Source organism: Trichechus manatus, unplaced genomic scaffold (genome assembly GCF_000243295.1).
Source record: "Trichechus manatus latirostris isolate Lorelei unplaced genomic scaffold, TriManLat1.0 scaffold00184, whole genome shotgun sequence".
NCBI classification, from domain to species: domain Eukaryota; kingdom Metazoa; phylum Chordata; class Mammalia; order Sirenia; family Trichechidae; genus Trichechus; species Trichechus manatus.
The window spans coordinates 4964842-4990524 of NW_004444120.1; the positions used below are offsets into that span (position 1 = coordinate 4964842).

The following is a 25683-nucleotide window of genomic DNA, read 5'->3' on the forward strand; positions in this document are numbered from 1 at the left end:
TCAGTGTTAGGGTTGGTATCACTGTTATTCTCTTAGGATTTCCCTCATGGGTGAAGAATGGCAGCCACAGCTCCAGCCATCACGTTTATATTCAAAGTAGGAAAAAAGCAATAGCAGTGCCACTTCATGTTAAAGGAAACAGTTGAACTGGGCCAGGTAGGATTTTAAGAGGGAAAGAAAAGATGGAGAGTACAAAATTGATAGAGGCTGTTTCTATAAAACAATAAGCAGCCAGGTTTAGGAGGCAGAACAGTGTGTAGCAGTTAAAAGCCTGGGCTTTGAAGAAAAACCTGGATTCCAGTTGTATTCATGACAGTTATAAGCTGTTTCTTAGATGAGTTCCTCAATCTCTATAAACTCTAGTTTTTTCATTGATAAATGAGAATAATAAAGAGTATACCTCTCTCTTAAGGTACTGTAAAAATTAAACAAGAGAGGATGTATAAAGTGTTTAGCTGAAAACAAGCACCTCATAAGTTTTTAGAAGAGGAAGCCTATTAATCTTACCACTACTACTATTACTGTTCTTACTGTTGTTATTATCATCAGCACCATCAAAATTACCTGGAGTCTAAGATGCCTTGACTGCTAGCCAAAAGGTTGGTGGTTTAAATCCACACAGAGGTGCCTCAGAAGACAGGCCTGGCTGGCAGTTTGCTCCTGAAAGGTCACAGCATTGAAAGCCCTATGGAGCATTCTACTCTGCACACATGGGGTCGCCTGAGGCAGAATCGACTCCGAGGCAACCACCACCACCAACAACAAGATGCCTTAGGGTGAGTGGCAGAGGGGACAGTGGAATATTAGGTTGAAGCCAGGACCTGGAGAGTGGAAATGCTGTTTTTATTCTTTAAGCAGTTGAATCAAGACTTTGATTTCGACAATGGCATGATCACAGCAGTCTTATCTGTCCATCTCCTATTACTTTTGTTAGCTCCTCACACTTAAAATTATTTTTGTGCTCTTTAGTTTCCATATATTAAATTTTAAAAAAAGGTGGTGTCAAACCTGAATACCTTCTTCTCAAGAGTAGATTTATAATATTTTAACAGAAGTTCAAGTAAGTAGCTCTCCAGCATAAGCTGGCACTGTTAACTGCCTCCAGCCCAGTTTTCTAAACGCCTTTTTACTTTATAGGTTATCGTAGTGAGACTTATTTCCCATTTTTGGTAATAAACTTAACAGCTGAATTTTTTTCTTCACTGAGGTTTTACATTTTTAAGTTTGCCATGTAATCACTTTGGATTTTGACATGTAATAACTCCCGTGAAATACCTTGGAGAAATTATATCTATGACAAAGAGGGCTGTAACGTGTACTTTAGGGGAAGGAAATAAATGCCAAACTGAAAGCAATTATATAGGCAGTATTAAAAACATTAAATATGTATCAAAATTTTAAAATGCAGGTTTAAAAGGAAGGTAGGAAAAGACCTAACTTTGACACTATATATGTTAAGAAACTATATTCTGTTTTCTGTTGGGGGAAATCTCCCAAAAATGACTGGCTTTTTAATTAAACCCATTAGTTTTGTGATAGGAAGTTCTGTGAGAGACAGATTAAGAATGTGGTGTAAGCTACTTGTTTGAAATATGCATTAGTACAGTATGGTTGTATGTAATTCGTATTTAAGAGTTTTAGAACTCTTTGTGTTTGGGGGAAACACAGCATAGAAGCATATATACTGGAAAGGCAATGCATTGAACACGAAAAAGTGTGACATCCAGGAAGATCCTAGATGAGTTCTAGTTAATGTGCAAAAGGAAACCAGCTTACAGCCATATTCAATTTTAATACATGACTTTTGCAAAGTTCTTCCATTCTTCCTGCCCAGTTCACAAACTTCTTTTTCCCTCCTTTCTCCTTGCCTCATGCGTTTTCAGGAATCTGAATGATTCTGATATCCTAATGATGTACAGTGTGACCTGGCCAAAATTTGTGGTGACACTTTCCAGTTGGATCCTCATCCATACGAGATTTTTTGCACTCTGTAACTTTCTCTTTTGCCAGCATATACCTCTTTTATTGAGGAATCAAGGTCTCTCGTGGTGACTGAGTGGGAAGGAATAAAGATAAAACTGAAGGTGTGACGAGTTGAAAAATAGAGACAGAATTTTAACTTGAAAATTGTTTGTGAACAGAAGGAGAGGCAGCATTGTCTTCCTAAGCGGTTGGTAAGTGGTAGCTGCAATAACCCAGATGTCCACCCTGAGAGCACCACATGCTAAATGCTTTCCGTTCAGAGCCTATTCCAGGTTCACTCATCTGTAGATCTGCTAATGGGAAGCGGCTGAGCCTCCAGGTAGCGTGAAACAATCATCTGGAGAGGAAACTCCTCACAGAAAAATTAACACAACTTCTTTTATGAAAGACAGGTCACTGTGGGAAGTAACTCTACATACTTATCGTCAGTTGTTGAAAAAAGATTCATATGACATTGAGGGATGATAATCTCAAATATGTCCTGCATTGTTTTTAACAGCTTTGTGTTTCAAATTCATAGCACTTTCTAATCCTGATAAAGTAGCCTAATTTTCTAGCTTGCTTTGTTCAGTAAAATGTATTTCTAAATCCATTTTAAGCAGCTATTTCTTCCATTTGAGTAATTTTCTATCAAGTTAATAGATTCCACACAAGCATACCTGACTTTTAATGTTGATATATACTATATATTCCAAACTCACTGGTGACAATAGAATGTACAATCAAAATGGAATTCAGTTGTTTAAAGCATATCTAGCTTATTTTGTTAAAGTGTTTCTTCATTTTACCCCTCTTAGCCAAAGTGTAGTGATTCCAAATCATATTTTACATTATACTGAGGTAACATTTCCTTCTTCCTTCCCAGCAAATGTGAAGCAAAAAGAATGTGTTCGATACGGTTGTGTCATTTTAAGATAAGATGACTTTACAACTACCATATCTATAGGGGACATTTGCTTAACATAGTAAACCCCTGTACAGCAATCCCCAAGTTACAAACTCTGACTTACATACAAACCAACCCCAGTAAAGACTATTATATTAAAAATTCAAGGTACATACCATGATTTGTAATAACAAAGAGGTGCTACTTTGCAACGGGAATCGAAACATTGTTATTATTATTCCTGTAATATTATGTTAAAGATATTTTAGTGTATCTGGATGTGTTTTTCAATGTTTTTTATGGTATAGTAAGGTACACTTTTTTTTTATGGTATAGTAAGGTACACATTTGACTAACTGACATTAGATACAAACCGTACCTAATTGTTCCGACTTACTTACACATTCGATTTAAAGGCAAAATTTAGGAACAGAATTTATTCATAATCCGGCGACTGCCTGTGTCAGTAAGTTCAGCTGTAGAGGCAGGCCCAAAAGCAAAGTATATTTTTTATTTTGAGGCATTAGGCATTGATTTACAAATGTTTTCATTTTAGATTGAGTCTAAAAAACACTTTGATATATTATCCAAACTATTATATCTGACAATAACAATGCCTGTGAGTGTATCTGGCGTTATTTTTGATCGTAGGGTCCTGCCCTAATTGTCATGAATCTTGTTTTTTTATTCTTAGCAATGCCACTGGCTTTCTAAAGATAGAGCAATGGATGAAGGAAACAGATAAAGATTTTTTTCTTTTAGGTGACTAGACCGAGATAGAACATTATAACTTAGCTGAGTCCGTGTTGCCCGTGTAATTTAACAACAGTGCAGAGTCCCATAAAGAAAAGCCTTGCTTTGTTCATTGCTATGCCCCCAGTTTGTACAACAGCCCTAGCACATAGTAGGTGCTCAGTAAGTGTTGTTGCTGTGTGCTGTTGATTCTGACTCATAGCAGAACTATAGGACAGAGTAGAACTGCCCCATAGAGTTTCCTAGACTGTAATCTTTACAGGAGCGGATTGCCGGGTCTTTTCTCCTATGGAGCCACTGGTGGGTTTGAACTGCCGACCTTTCAGTTATCAGCCGACTGCTTAACCATTGAGCAACCAGGGCTCCTTCAGTAAATATTAGTTGAATGAGTATTGAAAGTTGGGAAAGAGAGCACAAGTCATACACAATTAAGAGTTTGTAAGTGTAGTTTTAGAGTGACTCCTGTGTGTTTGAAAACTGAAAGGAAGCTGAAAACCAGAACAGCATTAAGAGGGTTGAGCAGCTGGGCAGAATGTTAATCTGTAAGAACCATTGAAACCACTGGATACGTTCAAGACGGAGAATACTTATATTTACTAGAATTCCTCTACCGTATATGTTGGGATTCAGCATGAGGCATACTGAGGACTTGCTTTTAGGATCCCCAAATGAATATTCTTTGCCTTTTGAGGAGGGTGGGTCTAGTTAACTACAACAAACACTTTTGTTTTGCTGAATGGAGTAGTCACATTTGGGGGCGAAGCTGAATTGTTTGCTAAGTGCTATCACCAGGGATCTTCTTACTCTGCTCTACCTCTAGGCAGAATTCACCCTCTTTTCTATATAAATGTCCCAGGGACATTTAAAGGATATTGGTTTAAAAGAGTATCAAACTGTTAGCCTTTACAGATTAATTGGAAACCCTGGTGGTGTAGTTTTTAAGAGCTACAGCTGCTAACCAAAAGGTCAGCAGTTCGAATCCACCAGGCGCTCCTTGGAAACTCTATGGGGCAGTTCTACTCTTTCGCATAGGATCGCTATGAGTCGGAATCGACTCGACGGCAGTGTACTTTTTTTTTTGTTTTTACAGGTTGATCGTATGTTTTGGTGTTCCCTTGAAACTCTAAATCAGTGCTGGCAACTAGAAATACGTAGTTTAAAAATTTTTAGTAGCCTCGTTAATAAAGTAAAAACAAACAGGTGAAAGTAGTTATAATAATATATTTTATTTAACCCAATGTATCAACAACGTTATCATCTCATTGTGTAATCAATATAAAAATTGTTGTTGTCGTTGTTAGGTGCCGTCAAGTCGGTTCCGACTCACAGTGACCCCGTGTACCACAGAATGAAACACTGCCCTGTCCTCACCATCCTCACAATCGGTGTTAAGCTTGAACCCATTGTTGCAGCCACTGTGTCAGTCCATCTGATTGAGGGTCTTCCTCTCTTTTGCTGACCCTCTATTTACCGAGCATGATGTCCTTCTCTGGGGACTGGTCCCTCCTGATAACATGTCCAAAGTACGTGAGAAAAGGTCTCACCATCCTTGGCTCTAGGGCGCCTTCTGCCTGTACTTCTTCCAAGACAGATCTGTTTGTTCTTTTGACAGTCCATAGTATATTCGATATTCTTTGCCAACACGATAATTCAACTACTAGTGAGATAATTGAATACTATTTTTTTTAATACGCAGTCTTCAAAATTCTGTGTACATTTTACACTTACAGCATGTCTCAGTTTGGACTAGCCAAACTCTGCTCAGTAGCCACATATGGCTGTTGGCTTACCACACTGGACAGTGCAGCCCTACACAAACCCATTCACAGGATTGGGCCAGTGACTCCCCGCTGACGTAATTGAGTTGGTCCTAAAAACGTCTTTAAAATTCTCTCTCTTGGGCTAGCTTGAAATCCCTGGTATTGGTACTACTCTTTAAAAATCTTTTTAAGGGTTGCAATTGTAAGTGTGTTAAGTATTTCTCTTCAGAAGAATAATACTTTAAGTAGTTTAATGCTTGTATATGAAAGCTGTTCATTTGGTTAACCTTATTTACAGAGTAAAACATCATCAGATACTGTATCTATTTTAATGAGAGGTCTCGAGATTCAAGCTTAACCAGCGGCATATCTTTGACAGAGGTCCCTTGGTCTGGGATTCAGGGTTGGTGGAGGTGAGGCAAGTGCTCCAGCAGCACTGGGTCTTTGGAGAGCTCAAGAGACAAACCAACTTTTTGCCTCTAACTTTCTCTCGGTGAAGGGGCGAAAGCCTAGGGTTTTTATGTGATTTTAGTCCTGTGGTCTTGTCTGTCATGGTGGTGCCTGACTCACATGGCATCAGGGGAGCCTGTGTCATAGGTCCATAATCAGGAGTGCATATTCAGGGTGTCTTAACATAGAGCAACTAGAGGCTATGTCACACCGTATCAGAGTGAAGCAGCTGTCTTACAATGAGGTAGCTGGCTGTAAGATTAGAACTTACACAAAACGACAGAGAAGTTTACTTGTCTGTTTTAAATCTTAACCTAAATGTCTAAGTCACACATTACTTGTCGCACACACATGTGATTTGGGATCATTACGTTATAAGCATACATGACATTGACTTGTCAACTAACTGATAATTTTACTAGATAGCTTTTCTTTTTCTCACTTATCTCTGCCATCACCCTCACACACATACCCAACACATTCTTCTTCATTTTTGCTTTTTTGGTAATGTTGAGATATAATTCATACACCATAAAATTTATCCGTTAAAGTGGATTTTAGTATATTCACAAAGTTGTGCAACCATCACCAATATCCAGTTCCCTTCATTTTAATCACAAATCTTCTGGGCCTCACTTATCCTAACTCTCCTTCCTTGGCAACCTCAGTCTGAAGAGGGAAGGAAGATGGAGAAGGTGAGGATTAGAAACGCAGCAGCATCTTTGGGGAACTCATATTTGGACTGTTAACTCTTCTGGATATTTGAAGACATCCTGAGGGGCATTAAGACAATATTAAAAATTAGAGAAGGTATAGAGCTAGGTTTACAAAATAGTCTATGGTTTCCCGGTTTGATACTTGGTCCAAAATGCTAACAATATAGCCTTACCATCATGTAAATTAAATAATCCTTTCTCCAAATAAATAAATAAAAGAATTTAGAGTTTGAAATAATAAACAGTTTACATCCACTTTAAAAGAGAAGATAGAAGTTTTGATTCATAACTCATCTCCAGCCTTACTATAGTAGTTCTGAAAAGCATTTTGAATAACCTAGGGTTTCAAAGTGAAAGGGAACTCCTGTCACATTAGTCATAACTCAGGGACTCCTGTTTGTGTCAAGTGATTCTACCACATATCTTTGTGTAGTTAGCATAATTGTTTAGAATATTCTCTGAGGGACATTACTATCAATTACAATTAAAGGATTTTAGAGTCAGAGTCCCCACCTTGTGTTCCATTTGAATCGTACTGTTTTGCATGACTTTAAATGGCCACATCTTTATTTTTATTAAGGGGAAAGCAACTGCAAGGAATGTGGTTATCATGAGCTGATCTTACCCTTGGGGTATTTGAGATACTTTCTAACCCTGAGATGGTGATTGCTTTCTGATTGCTATTCTGCTTGAGCATGCCTTACTGCCTAATTATGATGCTCTGCTGCCTTGGTCATATGATGGATAGACAGACTGACCTGAGAAGTATTTCCAGAGCTCACTATTCAGATTGAGGGAAAGACGGAGAGAGCCAATCTTTTCATTTTTCCTTTTCTTATGTTTTTTTCTCTCTCACAGAAAACATTTCCTCTCTTTTTCACCTGGATCAATAAGCATGTCTTCATGGTCTAATTACCTCCAGATTGAGTAGTAGCATCATATTGATATCTTTATTGGGGTTTTCTGCTTCCATCTTTACTCTGACCAGTTCTTCGACCATAACAATGGATCTTTATCTCTCACCCCAAATTATTTTCAAGCCTATGTTGAGTGAAATAATATAATAATAAAGAATATACTTTAATTTGAGGTTTCATATTTTTGTACACTCTGTTTATTTAAAAAAAAAATAGTGTCCCATGGCAGGTTGCAAGTATAAATTAATGTCAGAATTACCATATGAAATTCTCTTGCTAACTTTAATCGGCAATTTCTCAGAGAGCGATAGAATCCACGGTGCTAATGAATAATGTGCCCAGAAGCTCTTATTACAGGGTTGGCATGAATTCCACTTAATGACAAGCTTTCTCAAGCAGCAGTTGATTTTAAATCCTATTCTTCATTAGTGAAGTATAAAATGTTAATAATACCTTCCATTGTGCTGTTCTTTTGTAGCACAGTAGAATATATCTTCATGTTCACCAAGACACTTTTTAAGATCCTACTGGTAACTTCCTATATCATGAATAAGATGTGTTCAGGAAGTAAAAATGTATGTTTTCTCATTGTTCGCTATATGTTTTTCTAATAATCACATCTGAAGCTGATTATGCAGTAATAGCCTTAAGATATTATTTTTTTAATGTACTACTTTAGTCTTAATACTAGTTTTTAATCTCTTCTTGTTTCTGTGAAGTCTGAATGAGATTTTCAAAATTGAATAATAATTTGATCCGTTAATCTTTTGAAGCTAGTAATTTTATTTTCCTCTCTTTGCAGTCTCTGAGGTTCGCAAATGAATAGAGCTTCATTACTGCAGTCTGCATTTAATAACCATTATCCATTATCTTGTAATTAAGACTCCCTGTAACGAATCGCGAGGACAATGCAGAAATACATAGTACATTTCTTTAATGAACTGGAAAGTGTTCATCTTGTTCTATTTAGTACTCCGTTGCTGAACAGTCATTAAAGCCACTGGAGAATAGAGCTAGATGGATTTTGAAGACTGTCTTGAATTTGTGGTTAATCTATTAGAATTAAAATTTCATCTCCTATTTTTATCAACAGCTGATTAGAAGTCATTCTGTTTGACCAAATTGATTAGAAGACCATATACAAGGACAGCTGTTGTTTAATGAAAGTTTTTAATGAAACTCTACCATGGAGACTTGTAATTATGGGCCTTAGAAAAGCTGGAAGTTGCTTTAGACCACAAAAAAAGTGTTGTGCTAGAGATTTCAAATTAGGAAAACAAAAAAATAATACTGTTTAGTCTAATACTATAAATTTATTATTTTAATTTCAGCTGATCACAGTTGCGTACTAGTCTATTTAATCTGTTACTTTTGACTTTTTCAGACCTTTCATCTCCTAGTTTAGTGATTTCATTGAAATTGTGGGCACTGAGGAAAAAACATTTTATGAATAGCTCTTTTAATTGTCAGATATTTTCTCATAAGGTTTTTCTCCCTAAGCTGAGCAGAAGTAAGCTTGGTTAATGTTGGATTTACATGAGCTCTGAGGAGACTCTATAGCACTCTGTGATGTTGGTAATTCAGAATGTAGCATTTATTTCTCTAAGGTGACATTGAATCGCTATAGCAGAGGGGCAAGGAAAGCAATATTAAAATGAGAAGTAAAACAAAAGTATGTGCCTACTTAGTCCCACTGGAAAATCCATTGTTCTTTTGACAGTAATAAAATACTAATGTACTTTCTGAAGTATTTTGTGTAACTGAAGCTAGGTCTTACTCCAGGATTCAAAGAAATAGCCAGTACCCGCATGCCTCAACGGCTGTTTTTAATCTCTTGCATGGTCTCTGACTCTTATTGACCTTCCTCAAGGCAGACACCTCCAACGCAGACACCAAATTTAGCCTCTTATAACACTGCTTTCATGTGCTCAGACCTCATGTTGCCGAAAGGACGGAGCCCAATTTATGTTTGCATGTTCAAGACCTTCTATATTTTCCTAAGTAACATTTATAGTCACATATTCAAAAACATACATTCTCACACATACCCCAGATAGGTTCCCTGTAATAAGCGCTGTCTTAGTCATCTAGTGCTGCTACAACAGAAATACTACAAGTGGTTGGTTTTAATGAAGACAAGCTTATTTCCTCATAGTCAAAGTAGGCTAAAAGTCCAAATTCAGGGCGTCAGCTCCAGGGGAAAGCTTTCTCTCTCTCGGCCTTCTCATCAGTGTTCCCCCAGACTAGGAGCTTCTCGGCTGAGGGACCCCAGTCCAAAGGACACGCTCTGCTCCTGGCACTGCTTTCTTGATGGTATGAGGTCCCCCTGTCTCACTGCTCACTTCTGTCTTTTATATCTCAAGACATTGCCTCAGGACACAAGCCAGTCTTGTAGATCAGGTCCTGCCTTACTAACACAACTGCCACCCATCCTCCCTCATTAACATCATAGGGGAAGGTTTACGACACAAACGGAAATCACACAGTACCAGGAATCATGGCCCAGCCAAACTGATACACACATTTTTTGGGGGACATAATTCAAACCATGACAAGCCTCTCACATAGATTCCTCAGATTTATTGTTGTTTGTATATATGCCTCGCACTTTTCTGTGCTTTTGGTATTTCTTCTGATGGTAGTGTTCTAACATCTGCCCTCTCATCTTTAAATTTTATCTCTCTCAAATTTTATAACAAATTCCATCTGTTCAATAAAACTTTCCTATATTATTCTATCTAAAGTGGATCTCTTTGAACCATTCCAATTCTTGTTGACCATAATACTTACTTGGCATATATCCCAAACATCTTAAATAAACTATCTAGTTCTTTCCCCCCATACCTGATTGATAGACAGTAAAGGTTTGGCTAGCCATTAAAGTGATATTTAGGGACTGTTGGTTTCAGCTCCAACATGGAAAGAGCTTGGAAATCCTCAGTTCTCTTCTGCAGCAAGAATAAACTGAAAAGCAGTGATTTATTCTGGACCCATCAAAGTACTGGGGTCTCAGGGTAAACTGCTACCTGAAGTCTGGAGAGACAGGTAAACCCAGATCTGCTTACCTGGAGCAGAAGCTGCTAGAGCCATAAACTGCTAGAAGCAAATGATAATTTTGACAAGTTACTTGAGGCTGAATGTGGCCCCCACACTTTTGTGATTTTGCCTCCAGGAACCCCACAAGATTTTCACAGTGAAGAGCTGAGAAAAATCCCTTTGTGGTTCTGGCAGAGGGAGTGGAAGAGTAATCATTTTGAAATATGCCTAGAGCATTCTTCATAACAAAGACCTATTCTCCAGGGGAAATGACTTAATCAGAGTCCTATTCCACCTGGGAGAAGGGCATTTATCCCATTTCAACCCCCCTCTGTCTAGTCTTTCTGTATTACCAAAAAGGGTGGGGGCTGGTGCTAAGAAACACTTGTGACAGTTTAGCCCAGGCACATAGGCACTGAGAGACTGAGATCTAATCACAAGGTTATAGAACACTTCCCCTCCCCCACACATTATCACTATACTAACTGTTACAGCTGAAAGAGCTGTAAGGCCAGATGATCTTCGAGAAGGAGTATTTAGGGAAGCCTAGAGTCAACAGAGGAGATAAAAACGAGGATTCTGGAGTAATTAGAAGATGCTAGCACCAACAGCAAACATTAAACAGCCCAACTCTTAGCAGATTAACATAAAACCTCACACCAAAGGCCTGTTTTTTAAGTTCCTATTACCTAATATATCCTGTTCGGCTTCCAATAAAAATATCACGAGATACGCTAAAAGACAAAAAACAGTTTAAAGAGCAAGCATTATGACCAGATGCAGCTGTGACATATGTTGTAATTATCAGACAGAGTATTTAGAATATCATGATTAATATGCTAAGGAGGGCTGTCATGGAAAAAGTATGTAACATGCAAGAATGATGGGTAAGAACTAGATGGTGCCTGGCTATCACTACCATCCGTTCTGATGGACCCTGGTAGAAAAATGTGGAACAGAACTTAAAATTCCTAAAAGAAAAACAAAACAAAACAAAAAACCAGACTTACTGGACCAGTTGAGACTGGAGGACTCCTTGAGACTGTTACCTTGAGATACTCTTTAAACTTTCAACTGAGACTAGCCCTAGTGGTCACCTTTTAGGTAAATAACAGATTGGTTCACCAAATAAAGAATATCACCTGTGAGTACTGTGTGCCCTAAAAAAAAAAGATTGTCTATAAGACCACACAGTCAACGGTTACTTTGAAACAAAGAAGAGAACGTAAGGGGGCAGGGAAACTAGATTGATGGAAACAGAACAACAAAATGGAAATAATGTTCACGCATTGTGAAGAACGTAACCACTAGCACCGAAAAATTTGTGTAGAAATTGTGGAATGTGAGCCTAAAGTGCTATGTAAACCTTCACTGAAAACACAGTAAAATATTATTTAAAAAAAAAAAAAAAAGGGTAATATATCCAGAGAGATGGAAACTCTAAGAAAGATTCAGAAAGAAATGCTAGAAATCAAAAACACTGTAACAGAAACAAAGAATGTGTTTGATGGGCTTATCTGTAGACTGGTAAGGCCAAGGAGAGAATGAGGGAGTTTGCAGACAGGTCAACAGAAACTTTCCAAACTGAAATTTAAAGAGAAAAAAGAATTTACAGAAAAACTAGAAAAGAACATTCAAGAACTGTGGAACAATTTCTAAAGTTGTAACACACATAATTGGAATACTAGAAGAAGAAAGAGAAAACAAAGCAGAAGAAATGTTTCCAGTAATAATGGCCAAGACATTCCAAAATCATTGACAGCCACCAAACCACAGATCTAGGAAGACCAGAAAATGCCAAGCAGGCTAAACATTTAAAAAAAAAAACTACATCTACACATATTATATTCAAACTGCAGAAAACCAAAGATAAACAGAAAAATCTTGAAACCAACCAGAGAAAGAAAATGCTTAACTATAGAAAAATAAAGAATTACAATGGACTTCTCATCATAAACCATGCCAGCAAGAAGAGAGTGGGATCAAATACTTAAAGTGTTGAAAGAAAAAAACCTCCCAACCAGAATTCTATATCCAGTGAAATTATCCTTCCAAAAATGAAGGGGAAATACTTTCTCAGACAAACAAACATGGAAGGACTTCATAGTTAGCAGAACTGCCGTGCAAGAAATGTTAAAAGATAAGTTCTTCAGAGAGGAGGAAAATGATATAGATCAGAAATTTCAGATCTACATAAGAAAGGAAGAATGTCAAAGAAGGAATTAATGAAGGTGAAATCAAATCTTTTATTTTTTGTATTCTTAATTGATCTAAAAGATGACTGTTTACAGTAATAATAGTAACAGTGTCTTGGGCGATTATGTATATGGATAAGTTAAATGAATGACAGCAATGTTATAAGAGATGAGAGGGAGGAATTGGGAGTGCTTTCTTATAAAATACCCTCAGTACTCGTGTAGTGCCATAGTGTTATTTGAAAGTACACCTAGATTAGTTAAAAATAAATATTGCACACTTTAGGGCAACCACTATAAATATTTATAAAAGAAGTATAAGTGATATGTTGAGTACGCTGAGAGGAGAAAAAAATGGAATCATATAAAATGCTCACAACCAGAGAAGGTATAAAAACAGGAAAGAATACAAGAATAGAAAAGTTCTAAACAAGGTAGATATTAAACTAACTAAATCAGACAGAATATAATTGTTAATGGTCTCGTTGAAAGAGACTCAAAGTAGATGAAAGCATAGTTGTCTATGAGAAACCTACTTTAAATATAAAGACTCAGTTTAAAAGTAAAGGAATAGAGAAATATGTACCAGGATAATAGTAATCAAAAGAAAGGCGGAATAGTTATTTATTTCAGACAAGGCAGACTTTGTACATAAGGATAAGGAGGTCACTTCTCCAGCAAGACACCTAACAACAAAAAGTCAAAGTATCAAAGGCAAAAAGTGATAGAACTTCAAGGAGAAATAGACAAACTCACTTTTATAGTTGGAGACTTCAACACATTCTGGTTTATAAAACATACCTTAGCAAATTTTAAAAGAATCGAAAATATACAAAGTATGTTAGAATTAAACTAGAAATCTGTAAAAAAAGATAGCTGAAAAATTCTCAAATGTTTGGAGATTAAACAACACAATCCTAAATAACACATGGGCTAAAGAAGATGTCTCAAGAGAAATTAAAACATATTTTGATCTAAATGAAAATTAGAATACAATTTATCAAAATTTGTGGGATGCAGTGAAAGCAGTTCTTAGAGGGAAATTTATAGTATTAGATTCATATTAAAAAGAGTAAAGATCTAAAATCAATAATCTAATCTTCGACCTTAAGAAAGTAGAGAAAGATGAGCAATTTAATTTTAAAGGAAACAGAATAAAATAAATAATAAAAATTAGAGATGAAATTGAAATAGGAAAATAATAGAGAAAATAAAACTAGGCAAACTCATAGACACTTCCTAGACACATCAAACACCTGGAGGGACTGAGCTACTAGGGCTGAAGGCTGGGGACCATGGTCTCGGAGGATGTCTAGGTGAATTGGCATAACATAGGTCATAAAGAAAATGTTCCACATCTCACTTTGGTGAGTAGTGTCTGGGGTCTTCAAAGCTTGCAAGTGGCCGTCTAAGATACATCTGCTGGTCCGTCCCATCACATTTGGAGCAAAGGAGAATGAAGAAACCAAAGACACTAGGAAAACATTAATCCAAAGGACTGATGGACCACATGAACCATAGCCTCCATCAGCCTGAGCCCAGCACGGCTAGATGGAGCCCGGCTACCACCAGCAACTACTCTGGCAGGGATCACAATATAGGGTTCCAGACAGAGGGAGAAAAGTATAGAACAAAATTCAAATTCACAAAAGAAGACCAGACTCACTGGTCTGACAGAACCTAGAGGAACCCCCGAGACTACGGCCCCCAGATACCCTGCTAACTCAGAACTGAAGTCATTCCTAAAGTCTACCTTTCAGCCAAAGATTAGACAGGCCTATAAAACAAACAATAACACATGTGAGGAACGTGCTCCATAGTTCAATCAAGTATATGAGACCAATTGGGCAACACTTGCCCAAAAGCAAAGTCAAGAAGGCAGGAAGGGACAGGAAAACTGGACGAACATACACAGAGAACCCAGGGTGGAAAGGGAAAAGCGGAGAGTGCCGACACGTTGGTTGCAAAAGAGGATTGCAACCAATGTCACAAAAAAGTTTGTTTATAAATTTTTGAATGAAACTAATTTGTGCAGTAAACTTTTCACCTAAAACACAATAAAATTTAAAAAACAGAAGATCTAACAGATCTGATAAAAAAATTAGAGCAGAAATCAATGAAATTGAAAACAGGAAAACATCTAGAGAAAATGAAAGCTGGTTTTTTGAAAAGATTAATAAAATTCATAAACCTGTATGTAGCCCAGCTAACCAAGAATAAAAGAAGACACAAATTACTAATTATCAGAAATGAAAGAGTGGTCATAATTACTGTTCCCATGGACAGTGAAAGAAATCGTGTGAACAGCTATGAGGTCCCTAGGTGTCGCAAATTGTTTGCGCTCAGCTACCAACTGAAGGATTGGTGGTTTGAACCCGCCTACCAGCACCACAGAAGAAAGGCCTGGCAGTCTGCTTCCATAAATAGTATAGCCAAGAAAATCCTATGGAATAGTTCTACTTTGTAACCCATGGGTCCACCATGAATCGGAGTCAACTCGACGGCAGTGGGTATGAACAACTGTGTGCCACAAAGCTGATAAATGAAATGGACCAATTCCTTGAAAGACACCAACTACCAAAACTCACGCAAGGAGAAATACATAATCTGAATAAGTTTATATTTATTAAATGAATTCAGTCAATAATCACAACTTTCCAAAAAAGAAAGCACCAGACCTAGATTGTTTCACTGGTGAATTCTACCAAACATTTAAGGAGGAAATGATACTAATTCTCCACAATCTCTTCCTGAAAATAGAAGCAGAGGAAACATTCATTTTATGAGGCCACCAGGACTGTAATACATAAACCAAATAAAGATATTACAAGAAAGGAAAACAAATATCTCTCATGAACATAGATGCAAGAATCCTCAAAAAAGTATTAGCAAACCCAACAATGTATAAAAACGGAGTTATACATTGTGATCAAGTGAGATTTGTTCCAGGCATGCAGAGCTGGTTCAACAAAATGTAACCCGCCACATCAACAAGCTAAAGAAAAACCATATGATTATAACAATTGATGCAGAAAAGGCACTTGACAAATTCCAGTGGAGTAGGAATAGAGAACCTTCTCAACTTGATAAAGAACACCTACCCAAAAAGAAAAAAAAAAAAAAATTACAGCCAACTCCAGCTAACATAATTAATGAGAAACTAGACACTTTCCCCTCAAGATTGGGACAAAGGCAAAGATATCCTCCTTCACTACTCCTGTTCAACAAGTCCTATCTAGTGCAGTAAAACAGAAAAAGGAAATCAAAGGTGTCCAGATTAGGAAATGGGGTAGGCTGATAATTGTTCCCAAAGATATGTCCAGGTCCTAATCTCTGGAACCTGTGAATGATACCTTATTTGGAAAAAGAGTCTCTGCAGATGTGACTTTAAATTATTGTTGTTGTTTTTAGGTGCCTTTGAGTCAATTCCGACTCATAGCAACCGTATGTACAACAGAGTGAAACACTGCCCGGTCCTGTGCCATCCTCACAATCGTTGCTATGCTTGAGCCCATCATGACTTTCAGTATCTTGAAATGAGAGAATTCTGATTATCTGCATGGGCCTAAATGCTATCACAAGTGTCCTTGTAAGAGTGAGGCAGAGGGAGATTAGACACACATGGAAGAGAAGGCTGTATGAAGACAGAGGTGGAGTGTATTGTGATATCCTGGATGGGACTGGGCAGTTGGATAAAACTATAGACATGTGAATAAAGTACAGACTTTAGTTAATAATAACATGTCACTGTTGGCTCACTGATTGTAACAAATGTGCCATACTAATGTAAGGTATTATTAATTGGGGAAAATGGATACAGAATATTTGGGAATTCTTTCTACTATTTTTGCAATTTTTCTGTAAATCTAAATTTGTTCTAAAATACAAGGTTTATTTAAAAGTAAATAGATATTTTGTTCTGAGCCACGTGCTTAGTTTTGTTACTTAAGCTAAAATGAAACTCTCTTCCCTTCCCCGTGAGTCAGTTAACCAAAAACAAAAAAACCCATTGCAGTCGAGTCGATTCCGACTCATAGTCAGAGGTCAGAAACAGTTTCCTGTTTCTTGGTAGCTGTGGCTGTCCATCCATCCTTCCATGTATCCCTCCAACCAGCAAATGTTTGTTGAGCTTCTAGTGTGTGTCATGCTCTGGGGATACAAAAGTGAGTAAGAAAGATCGATACCTTCCCTGAAAGCTGCTTACAATCACAGTCCAGAAAAGGGAACAGACAAGGATACAAATAATGTGTGGGGTGCTGTTGTTACCCCTGGGATACTTTCACCTCTGCTCTTCCCAAATGCATTAGGAAAAGAGTCTTCACTCTTAGGCTGCCTCCAGACTCTTCCAAAAGAGTATGGTTATTTTGATTAACTTTAGATGGTTTGATCTTTAAGTGGACATGTTGTTGTTGCTCGGAGCCAGGGAGTCGGTTCTGACTCATAGCGACCCCATGAACAACGGAACGAAACACTGCCCGGTCCTGCACCATCATGATCGTTGTTAAGCTTGAGCCCACTGTTGCAGCTACTGGGTCAATCCATCTCGTTGAGGGTCTTCTCTTCCTTTTCGCGCTGACCCTTTACTTTACCGAGCATGATGTCCTTCTCCAGGGACTGGCCCCTCCTGATAAACATACCTTTTATTTATTTATTTATTTTAGACCTCAAAGTGTAACCTTGTCACTTACCTTAATATTCTTCTCTTCTGAAACGCTTAAAAGAATTTAGATGATCTAAAATGTCATACCCAAAAGCCCTAGTGAATCAGAAGGCAATGTCTCTTCTGATCCCTTGTGTAAACACATTTGGTCTTATTGTGAATTCTTTGGAATGTCCCCTCACCATCTTACATTTGTGTGGAAACTTTAATCTCTCCTCTTTGCTAATCTTATTTCTGTGTTGTAGGTCCTGTAGATCCGTTCATTCATTCATTAGGTTAGTGCATGGCGACTTCAGGACCTTTGCACTTGCTATTTCCTGCGCTTGAAATGTTCTTTCTCTAGATTTCTTTCATTCATGGGTTTGAATGTCACTCATCATAAATGCTGTCTTGATGACTTTATTTAAATCTAACCATCCCTCCTGAACTCCATCACTCTCTATTTTGTTACATTACATTATTTTCCGCACAGCCTTTATTTCCGCCTGGTATTTAAGTTTTCTTGTCTTTTCCCTCTAGAAATCTGTTTACAAGTGCTGGAATTTTGTCTGTTTTATTTATTGGTCTATTCCCAGCATCTAGAACAGCATCTGGCACATAGTAAGCACTCAGCATGTCTCCATTTCTCCCAGTGGGCCTATTGGCCCAAAGACAAGGCCTTTGGTGACCTGCCTTGATACATCAGAGTTCCCGTGGTATTTACACATATTGCAGCTACCTAGGTCCTTGCCCCATTTATATTTGTATAGCTCTTGACAGTTTGCAAAGTGCTTTTGCATGGATTCTCTTCTGATCCCTTGTGTAAGAATTCTCAGGCGTATTTTAAGGAGATAGAATTTGCAAGGTTAGTGTCAGAGACAGAGCTAGAAACTAGACCTCCTACTTCTAGCTCATCAGGTGATCACCCACAGTACCTGTCTCCTCTGCACATGCTCTAGAGTGTGTACTTTTTTTTATTGTGCTTTCGGTGAAAGTTTACAGCTCAAGTTAATTCCTCATACAAAAATTTATACACGTATTATTGTGTGACACTAGTTGCAATCCCTGTGATGTGACAGCACACTTTTCCTTTCCACCCTGGGTTTCCCATGTCCATCCAACCAGCTCCTGTCCCTTTCTGCCTTCTCATCCTGCCTCCGGACAGGAGCTGGCCATGTAGTCTTGCGTATCTGCTTGTACTCAGAAGCACACTCTTCGCGAGTATTATTTTTTGTTTTATAGTCCAGCCTAATCGTTGTCTGAAGAGTTGACTTCGGGAATGGTTTTAGTTCTGGGTTAACAGAGCGTCCGGGGACAATGTCTTTGAGGGTTCCTCCGGTCTCAGTCAGACCATTAAGTCTGGTCTTTTTATGTGAATTTGAGTTCTGCACCACACTTTTCTCCTGCTCCGTCAGGGACTCTGTTGTGTTCTCTGTCAGGGCGGTCATTGGTGGCACCCGGGTACCATCTAGTTATGGCCTCAGACTGATGGAGTCTCTGGTTTCTGTGGCCATTTTGTCCCTTGGACTAATATTTTCCTTGTGTCTTTGGTGTTCTTCATTCTCCTTTGCTCGAGATGGGTTGGGACAAATTGATGCATCTTAGATGGCCACTCTGGAGTTTGACGATGAGGGTTTTGAATTATTTGTTTTTATATTTTTCCTAGTGCCTTGTACACAGTGTGATTAGTGAAAGTTTGTCAACTTGAATCTTTCGGTATACAAAATAGTTGTGGAAATAACCTTTCCAACTGCAGCTGGAGTGGAAAGTTTGGGCTACTTCTTTCTCCCACTTCTATTGTCCAGTTCTTTCAATATCCTTGGGAGAATCTCAGAGACTAGCCTTAGGTGTGGTCCACAGATTCCGTGGGCTTAGACATGGGTCACAGATTCACATATTAATTTACACACAAATCACCTGGAAATCTTGTTCATGTGCATCCTGGTTGGCCAAGTGTAGGGCCTGAAAGACTGCATTTCTAACATGCTCCCAGGGTGGTGCCCATGCTGGTGGTCCACGGTCCACACTTTGAGTATTTGGGGGCTGGGTAACCACGTGAGAGATGGATTCTCTTCTTGGCCGTCTGACTATGTGACCCTACGTAAGTTTCTTAGAGACACGATAGCATTGTGGTTAAACTAGATTGCTTTGGTTAGAATTCTACCTCCTGGTGGCGCGACAGTTAAGTGCTTGGCAACAATTAAGCGCTTGGCTGATAACTGAAACGTCTGAGGTTCAAACCTACCAGCCGTTCCGAGGGAGAAAACACCTGGTGATCTGCTCTCATAAAGATTACAGTCTGGGATACCCTGTGGGCAGTTCTACTCTTCGCATAGGGTCGCTGTGAGTTGGAATCGACCCGACATCACACAACAATCCCTTACTATGTGATCTCACACATATTATTTAACTTCTCTGTACCTCAACTTCCTCTTTAAAAATGAAGATCACATTAGTTCTTAACTCATTCGGCTGTTGTGAAGATTAACTGAGTTAATGCTTGGAAAGCACCTGCAGCTGTACTGGTGCATAGCACTCAATGAACTTTAACTGTTATTATCATTTCTTTGACTCCATTTGCTCTTCTGTTAAACTACATCAATAGGTTTAAGATATATTTAAAAGACAGGAAGTTTAAAATATTTGCAGGTTATGAAATAGCATGGTCTCTTTCATGAAAATCCTAATCTGGTTGGAAGACATAAGTTTTTTGTTAATGAACAGGGCAGTAGAAATCAGCCAATGGTGATTCTTCTTGTGTTGTCAAAACCGTACTGTGCACTGGTTTGCGTCCTGTCAAGCATGGGAAAATGAGTAGGCACTCCAGGTTTGTATGATATATAATATAAAGCACAGGGCATAAAAATGTTTTTATTCATCTCAGTTATATATAAAATAAACCAACTTGATTTTAGTTGGTGGTATGGAAGTATAGAAGGAGCCCTGGTGGTGCAGTAGTTAAATGCTGGGCTGCTACCCGAAAGGTCAGTGGTTCAAACCCACCAGCCTCTCTGCAGGAGAAAGACGTGGCAGTCTGCTTCCGTTAAGATTACAGCCTAGGAAACCCTATGGGGGAGTTCTACTCTGTCCTATAGGGTGGCTGTGAGTTGGAATCAACTCAATGACAACTTTTTTTTTTTTTTTTTTAGTGGAAGTATAGAGAGGCAAGCATCCCAGAGGTCAGTGAGAATCCGTTTGGTGCTTAATTTAATTCATCCTATGGTGAGGGAAAAAAAAAAAAAAGCATGGCTGGAATTATTTTAAAGGGAGATTTTAAAATATATGTTGTTTCTTTTTTTATGAGCCTTCATTTCCTTTATACCAGAAAAAACAGTATAAATTTCCATTTTGAAAAACAGAAACAAGCAATTGCCAAAGCCATACTTGGGATTGAATAGGGTTTTTTGTTTGTTTGTGATTAATTGTGGTAAATATATGGGTAATAAAACGTTTGCCATTTCTACAATCTTTACATGTGCAGTTAGTTCAGTGACATTAAATATGTTCATCATGAACCATCCTCAGATTTTTCCATCACCCTTAACAGAATGTTAGTGTCCCCTAAGCCTGGTAAAGAGAAATTTTTAGTTTTAGTTTTTCAGATAATTAATGAAAAATAAAGTTGTGTTGTTCAGGAAAAGCATTTAAACAATTCATTTCTTCCCCTAACTCAAAAGTGTAAAAAGTAAGTTTTTAATTAACATGGAGTTTTTCTTCCTTTGTTTTAGGATCAGATTTTATTAAGACCTCTACTGGGAAAGAAGCAGTAAATGCCACCTTCCCAGTAGCTATAGTAATGCTGCGGGCCATTAGAGATTTCTTCTGGGAAACTGGAAACAAGGTATATTACTGTCAGCAGATCTTTCTTCAGAGTAAAGATAATGTCATTTATAATACTAGTTACAGCCACGATAACTGTCTTTATATGCAGAAGGTGTGAACGAGTTACCTTTATTAAGATAAATATTTAATTTACCTTTCATTACAAAAGAACACATTCGTGGAGGAAGAATGTGCAATTAACAGAAAGTGAGTGTGAGTGTGGAAGTAAGTATGTGTGATCAAGGTGTAAACTCACTTTAGTCCTTTTATTAACCGAAGACAGTTTTGTCACTGACAAGAGATTCCTAAATGGGTTCTTTAACGAACTAATTCTGCTGCCACACAGAGGCTTTCTGGCAAGGCGTTGGCCAGCAAAACCAGGTTAATGCAGAAATTAAACTTCCTTGAGGAATGGAAAGAATTGCAGAGTAACATTTATTGAATGATAAGCTGTGGTGGTGTTATGAAAAGTGTGCAATATAATGGGAAATAATCTTTTCCTGTCATTATTGAAGGACACACATAAATTGGTTTTTCTGTTGGGAAACCCCCGGTCCAGAAAAACTTATTACTTTTAATAATATGAGGTGAAGAGAAAATTCTCGAGGAGATGAACTTATTAAACAAAATAATGAAATGCTGTGAAACAGCAGGGAAAAGGTAGCTAGACGTTATATAGCTCTTGAATTAAATATCCATTTTTGCGTTTTATGGCAGTTGGATGTGCTCTTTGGAAGACTGTTAAGCTGAGGAGGGTATATGCTAGCTTTTGTCAGCTTTTCGGAAAATAATACGTATTTTTTTTAAAACGTGAAGTTAAAAGGAAAAATGTGTATGAGGTTTTTTTTTTTTAATGAGTTTGGATTTTCCTTTTCACTTCAAGTTGTTTGTTTAGCTGCAGATTATCTCAAAGGATTTTTTTTTTACATCATTGGAGAGAAAGGTAATGTGTTTTTTGTGGTTTGTTTGTTTTAAATGAGACCTACCTTTCCTTAGAAGACATTTTTTTAAACCAATCTCTTGATCTTTGATGACTGGAAACCTTAAAAAAACCTTTAATCCTTCACCAGCAGGATACGATGACTTTATATGTGACTATAGCTTCAGTATATTTTGAAATAGGAGTCATTGTTAGAATGTAGTGGTTTTGAGAGAAAATGAACTCCGCCCAGGATTTTCTCCTTCAAAATAATTTCATATCGTAAAGACATACAAATAGGATAAATATCTGTTGTGACCTATGTTTGAAAGCTGACCCAACTTGAGTAACCTCTACTCCAGTAGCCTTTCTGCAGTGATTCAGATAAGTTTGTTTTTGTTTTTTAGAAAAGCTGTAAAAAAGAGAAATCTATCTTTTGTCCTCTGATTTACACTGCCACCACTCATGAAACTGGTGGGTCTCATTCTTGGCCAAAGAGTGTAAAAATCAGATGTGAAACTTTTTATACTTACAGATGCCTGGGCCCCCCACCTGGCGGTCCTGGATTGGGGCTGGGGGCTGGGGGTAGTACTCAGTCATCTGATGTGTCATAAGCTGCACAGGTAATGCTGATATGCAGCCAGCATTAAAACTCAACTTTGAGGACTGTTTTGTTCTTAGCTAACATTGAGTAGATGCTGTGGACCAGGTCCTTTGTTTAATGCTGTTGTTGTTGTTAGCTGCTGACAAGTCAATTTTCGACTCATAGTGACCCCATGTGACAGAGTTGAACAGCCCCATAGGGTTTTGTAGGCTGTAATCTTTACGGGAGTAGATTGCCAGGAGCCGCTAGGTGTATTCGAACCAGCAACCTTTTGGTTAGCAGCCCAGCACTTAACCATTGTGCCACGAGGGCTCCTTGTGTTAAATGCTGGGGATATAAAAATGAACAAATGAGAGCCCTTAAACAACAATCAGAGAATTTCAACAGAGGTATACAAAGGGTGTTCCAGACCAGTACAGAGGGGAGACAACTTCCTGTCTTTCAATACTTTATTTTTAATTGTATTGACTCTTTCTTCAGCTAATAGAGTACCTCCCAGTTTTACTAAGAAAAGATAGATACGAGTCAAATGTATTCATTTTAATCACGTTTGATTTCACACAATGAGAATCCGTGCATGTATCTGCAAATCAGGTGCAGCCTTTTGGGTTGTTGACAAGGTGCCTGGGCAACCCTTGGATTGTAAAGTTTGTACCTCATTGATTTAAGGGATGTTTTAAAATATGATGGGCCGCCTTCCAGACCATGATTAGTGTCACTCCTGAGAAGCAGAAGTTTAATATTTCATAACTGATTTCATTGCAGATTTATGTTTTCTATATTCTTTTCCTTAAAAAGGAAAAAAAAAAAAGGATAAACTTATACTAGAACCTCTCTTTGGAAACATTGCCAAACAGACTTGCTGCACAAACTGAACTATATCGAAGAATCTATATACAGCACTGCCTAATTAACAGGAATGCTCCTGTGATTAACATTATGCTAATATCAGCTCATTGATTTTTTTTTTTGGCCTCTTCTCAACAAATAACCTTATCCCACTTTTCCTTCCTCTCCCCCTCCCCCCAGCCTCCCCCCACTTCTGCAGACTCACAGTTTTAGGCTTTGGAGTAATAGGCAGATGTGGTTAGAATCCGTGCAGTGGTACTCATCAGCTGTGTGACATGTGATTAAATCAGAGAAACCAGTTCAGAAACTTGCTGATATCCCATGTGAGAACTGACAAGGGTCTAAACTAAAGCAGTAGAAGTGAGAGTGGAGAGGATAGTATGCATGTGAGAGAGATAGAAGTTCAGGCGGAAGGAATGACAGGACTTGACTGTTCATTGGCTTTGGTGTGGTGAGGGAAATGGTGGAGTCCAGGTTAACCATGAGGTTGCTAGCTTGGATCACCAGGTTTCTAGCCTGAGTTGTTGATGGAACCACTCATTCATTGTCTCCCTACTCTATCATTCTGTTAGCAGTTACTTCCTGCTAGTGTTACCTATCAAACCAGCAGCTCTGAGTGACAAAAAGTGTGCTTGAACTATGGGATGCTGTTTTAGTTTCTCCCATCTACAGGTTCTGTACTCTACTGGATAATCAAGCTCCTGAGACAAGTAAATCCAGATAAGCAGGGTTTTACTGTATATGGAACATGTTGATCTTTTCTTTATGGACCCAGAAACATCATTTATAAACATCTGACATTGTCTGACTATTGCTTTTTTACAGTCAACCCTCAAAAACTACTGAAGTGTGAAGAGCCCCTACACTCTTTTCTACTTTGCTTTTGTAACTGGTATGCCTGTTTTATAGAACTCTGTCTACCTACAGCTTAAGAAAAAATAAGTCTCTGCAGTTAAGTTGTTTAAAACAAGGGTCAACTCTCCTTGCTGGATTGCTGGCAGTTTGTTTAACGTGGCCTTGTGTCTTTTGAACCTCCGGATGAAGGCTGAAAGATGAAGGCTTATTTGTAGAAATGTAGAATGAATGGGCTTTTGTGATACCTGTTTTCCTATTTACTGACACTTCTCTTGTTTATCCCAGGTTCACAGCTATGCTAGATGGCTGAGGTTTATGACTTTCCAATAAGTGAAATGTTAATAAGGGTTATTAACCCTCATTAGTGTCTCCCCAGAAGCAGTGACATTCTTCCCATTAATCTTGAGAAAGTTATTTTGTGGTGTGAGTTGGTTATCTAAGCTTTTTTGCTGGATGATGTGAAGAGTCTAGACTCTTAAAAAAAGAGAGAGGAGAGAGAATTGAGACCCTGTATAAACTCAGCACTGTTTTTTAAAGCAATCTGATGACAATAAGCATTGTTCTTTTCCCCACCTTCCTTTATAGGTAGGGTTTAAACCAGCAGGAGGCATCCGCACTGCCAAGGATTCCCTTGCTTGGCTCTCTCTTATAAAGGAAGAGCTGGGAAATGAGTGGCTGAAACCAGAACTCTTTCGAATAGGTGCCAGCTCTCTACTTTCAGACATTGAGAGGCAGGTGAGTAACAAACTGTTGCCCTTGGAATAAATTAACAAATGTTTTCGAGAAAGAAATAGAAAATCACCTATCAGGCTGTGTAGGGTTATAATAAATTGAGAACTATTGATGAAAACTTCACCATACCCAAATCTCTGCCTTCTCCCAGGCAAACCTCCCCCGTGAAGTGGGTTGGGTAGAGATTCTTTTTTTTTTTTTTTTATTTTGAAGCAACACTCAACTTTGTTGAACTTTTTTTTTTTTTTTTTTTAATTGTACTTCAGGTGAAGGCTTACAGAACAAACAGTTTCTCATGAACCAGTAGTACACATCTTGTTTTATGACATTGGTTAACCAACCCCACAACATGTCAACCCTCTCCCCTCTCGACCTTTCTTTTTTTGGTGAAAATATACATAGCCAAAGATACACCATTTCAAAAATTTCTACATGCACAGTTCAGTGACATCGACTACGCTCTTCCAGTTGTGCTGCTATTCTCACTTTAGGCGAAGGCTTACAGAACAAAATAGTTTCTCATTTAACAGTTAGTACACATGTTGCCCCATGACAATGGTTACCAAC

General features: G+C 38.1%; 1 protein-coding gene across 5 annotated transcripts in view; it reads left to right on the forward strand.

Moving 5' to 3' along the window:
• Positions 1 to 25683, forward strand: part of DERA (deoxyribose-phosphate aldolase) — a 132757-nt gene that overhangs the window by 102290 nt on the left and 4784 nt on the right. For all 5 annotated transcript variants that reach the window (XR_002825767.1, XR_002825770.1, XR_002825769.1 and 2 more), the window contains exons 7-8: positions 21064 to 21176; positions 24970 to 25119. Coding sequence is in view for 1 of the 5 variants with exons in the window: in XM_023741598.1 (XP_023597366.1) it covers positions 21064 to 21176; positions 24970 to 25119 (263 nt within the window). In the remaining 4 variants the exon portion in view is untranslated. The remainder of the gene's footprint in view (positions 1 to 21063; positions 21177 to 24969; positions 25120 to 25683) is intronic.